The following is a 3,260-nucleotide window of genomic DNA, read 5'->3' on the forward strand; positions in this document are numbered from 1 at the left end:
GTGAAATGCTTTACACTGTACAGCTTTTGAGAGAGCACTGACTGACTTGGAAGTTGGACATTTGAACCGGCGGTTTTGCATCACCTGAGAAAAGCAACTTTTCCCAGTCAACATCTGAACTGAATCTCCGTAACTTGTAAGTAGGCCGTCTCGTGAGAAGGTGGGAAGTAAAACCAATGATTGTGACATCAGCTGGCCAAACGTCTGTGCGCGCGTCATTATCGCATGTGATAAATACTAATATATATATAAATGATGTTGGTGCTTAGTACTCAATAATAGCTTAGCAAATATTATCATGTAGAAAGCAGAGGCCTAGCAGATTTGGATGGCACAACATTATTCCGTCTATAAAGCAATGCAGGTTTTGCTGAGCAGTAGATTGATGCAGTGACACTGAAGAGATGGCAGCTGTGGCGGGGTGGTTACCGTCTGCTGCAGGTTTAAGGAGTGAACTGCTGCTATACAGTGTAATACTCCTTCTCACAGTAGTGCCTTGGATTATGGCGGCGATACGGAGGAGGCCGGGGGAGGGCAAGAGGAGGCAGGCGCGTTCTTCTTCTTCTTCGTCGTCGTCGTCTACGCAGCTGCCATTACCTCCCGGCCCCTCTTTCAGCCTCCCCTTCCTCGGCCACTGCCTGCAAGTGGGAGCCGATCAGATCACTGCCAGAAAAATGGCCCACCTGGCAGAGACCTACGGCGACATCTTCCTGCTCAAGATGGGGCGGCGCAACCTCGTCTTCATAAGCTCGCCCGAGCTCGCCAAGGAGATGCTGCACACCAAGGGGGTGCAGTTCGGGTCGAGGGCCCGGAACGTGGTGATGGACATCTTCACGGGGGCCGGCCAGGACCTCGCCTTCGCCGACTATGGTCCCCACTGGCGGCGAGCCAGACGGCTCCTCACCCTGGCTTTCTTCACGGCCCAGGCCGTGCAGCAGCGATGGCGGCCCGCCGTGGACGACGAGACGGAGCTCTTGATAGGCAGACTCGCCTGCAAGCCAGAGGCCTTCACGCAGGGCATAGTGCTGAGAGAGAGCCTGCACCTCGTGATTTACAATGCCCTGTATCGAGTCGCCTTCGGGCGGAGGTTCGAGAGCGAGGATGAGCCTCTCTACGTCCAATTGAAGAGTCTGAATGACCAACGCAGCCGCCTCTTCCAGAGCCAGGCTTACAACTATGGCGATTTCTTCCCTGCCCTTTGCAGCCTTAGCTTCATCAGAGGCTACTTGCAGACCTGCCGTGCTGTCAAAGAAGCGCGCGAAAACATGTTCAAATACTTCATCTCTAGCCGACTCAGGTGATCTCACACACACACACACTCTCTCTCTCTCTCTCTCTCTCTCTCTCGCGTGTCTCGATCCATACTGTTACAAAACACATGAGTTCTATGATCTATCGATCTGTCACCCATACTGTTACAAAGCACATGTGCTTTGTGCTTGAAATTGATTCATGTCAAACAAGAGTATTATCATCTAGTTTCAACTTTCAACTATAGATAGTTTAATTGTTGTCCCAGACTCCAGTTCCACCAGGGTCAAGATGTAATCACCCAGTGCGTCTATTTGGTATTTATTTCAGCAAGGTAATCAACTCTAACACCAAAGGTATTAGCTATATTTTGTTTGCCTTTGCCTTAACATTCTTGTTCTATTGATTCTTTAGGGAGCTGAATGGGCTAAAAGACGTTTCGGGAGAAGAGAAGAGGACCTTCGGGATTGATCACATCCTCGTTGCTTTGGAGGACAATGAAATTAAAGAGGAAAACATGTTATACTTTGTTGAGAACTTAAACGCAGCAGGTAATTAATAGATTAACAGCCAACACACAAGCATTAGGATGATGAGGATGGGAGTCTATAGTTCAAAAATAAAAAAAGATAGAATCTGGCCACTTTTTGGAAGTTCCCTAATCTCGATATCAAGTTCCCTAATCTCGATATGGAAAAACATTTAGCTTACTAGTCTCAAAGGAGAGATGGGATCTAGTTACTTTTTGAAAGTCCATAAACTTGATATGGAAAAACGGTTAGCTACTTAGAGCCAAAGAACACTGATGCTTCAAAAAGTGAACTAATGCATTGGCTTTCTTTCTATTTTACATAGGAGTTGATACAATCTTGATCACGCTTGAGTGGGCGATTGCGGAGTTGGTGAATAATCCAAGCATACAAGAAAAGGTGTATCAGGAGCTCTCAAGTATCAAGGCTCAAGAACCAAAAGAGAATGAAGCTCACTCAAACATTGTGGCAGATACAATCGAAATATTGAAGCTCCCATACCTAGATGTAGTACTCAAGGAGACAATGAGAATGCACACAACAACTCCCTTCATAGTGCCTCACATGAACTTGGAAAAAGAGGAGCTAGGGGGCTATAGAATTCCAGCTGAAAGTAGAGTAATAGTGAATGCATGGTGGATGGCAAATAATCCAAGGTGGTGGAGCAACCCACAAATGTTTAATCCTGATAGATTCTTGGACATTCAACAAGATGCAACTCTAGAGATGCATGGAAATGACTTCAAATTCCTCCCTTTTGGGTCTGGAAGGAGGCAATGCCCTGGCATAGGTGTGGCTCTACCCATAATTAAAATAACCTTGGCCAAATTGATCCTAAATTTTGAGCTACTTTCACCTAACTCAAAACATAGAGATAAGCAAGCTTTTAATGAATTTTTCGATGCCCCCTTACTTGAACTAAGTGAGAAGCATGGCCAATTCATTTTGCCAATGGCCATCTCCCCAAAGGTATTGCTTAAAAGGAGGAACCATGACCATAGACAAGCAAACTTCTTGTAATTTTTGTGATGCCCCCTTCCTTGACCTTATTAAGAATGATAGATGATTTCCTTTGCCCATGACCATTTCATCAAAATGATTTCTCAAAAGGAGGAACCATAACAAGATATTTAGATTAATCACATTAGTGCTCTTTGTGCTATTGATGGTTCTAGTTGCTCATGTAATATACATATGTAGCTCACAAATGCTAACCTAAAAAGTACATCTCATAGTGCTTGTGTTTGTAAGTCCCAACAGTAGTCTTGCTTGACGTGGAGTATTCCCCTTCTAGTAGTTATATATAAAAGAATAACCTTTTGGTACTTGTTCCTCTTTTCTTATTGGTTCAAGCTTCCTTACAACTTTGCACTTCAATGGAGCAGCAAAAGTTTCTTCATCTTCAAAATGTGTACTTTACATATATAAAATAGTCAAGTGACAGATTTCATACTTAAAGTTGAGGCATACATGATGCTT

The 3,260-nt window shown here is 44.5% G+C and overlaps 1 protein-coding gene across 1 annotated transcript; it reads left to right on the plus strand.

The window, feature by feature from the left end:
- Nucleotides 1-293: 293 nt before the first annotated feature.
- Nucleotides 294-3,260, plus strand: LOC148028431 (trans-cinnamate 4-monooxygenase-like). Its single transcript, XM_087690232.1, has 3 exons — nucleotides 294-1,297; nucleotides 1,666-1,802; nucleotides 2,107-3,260. The coding sequence occupies exons 1-3, from the start codon at nucleotides 405-407 to the stop codon at nucleotides 2,799-2,801; spliced, it is 1,725 nt and encodes a 574-aa protein (XP_087546358.1). The 5' UTR covers nucleotides 294-404; the 3' UTR covers nucleotides 2,802-3,260.

The sequence above is a fragment of the Lygodium microphyllum genome, chromosome 12 (genome assembly GCF_053477565.2).
Source record: "Lygodium microphyllum isolate KBCC chromosome 12, Lygodium_microphyllum_v1.1.10, whole genome shotgun sequence".
Classification (NCBI taxonomy): domain Eukaryota; kingdom Viridiplantae; phylum Streptophyta; class Polypodiopsida; order Schizaeales; family Lygodiaceae; genus Lygodium; species Lygodium microphyllum.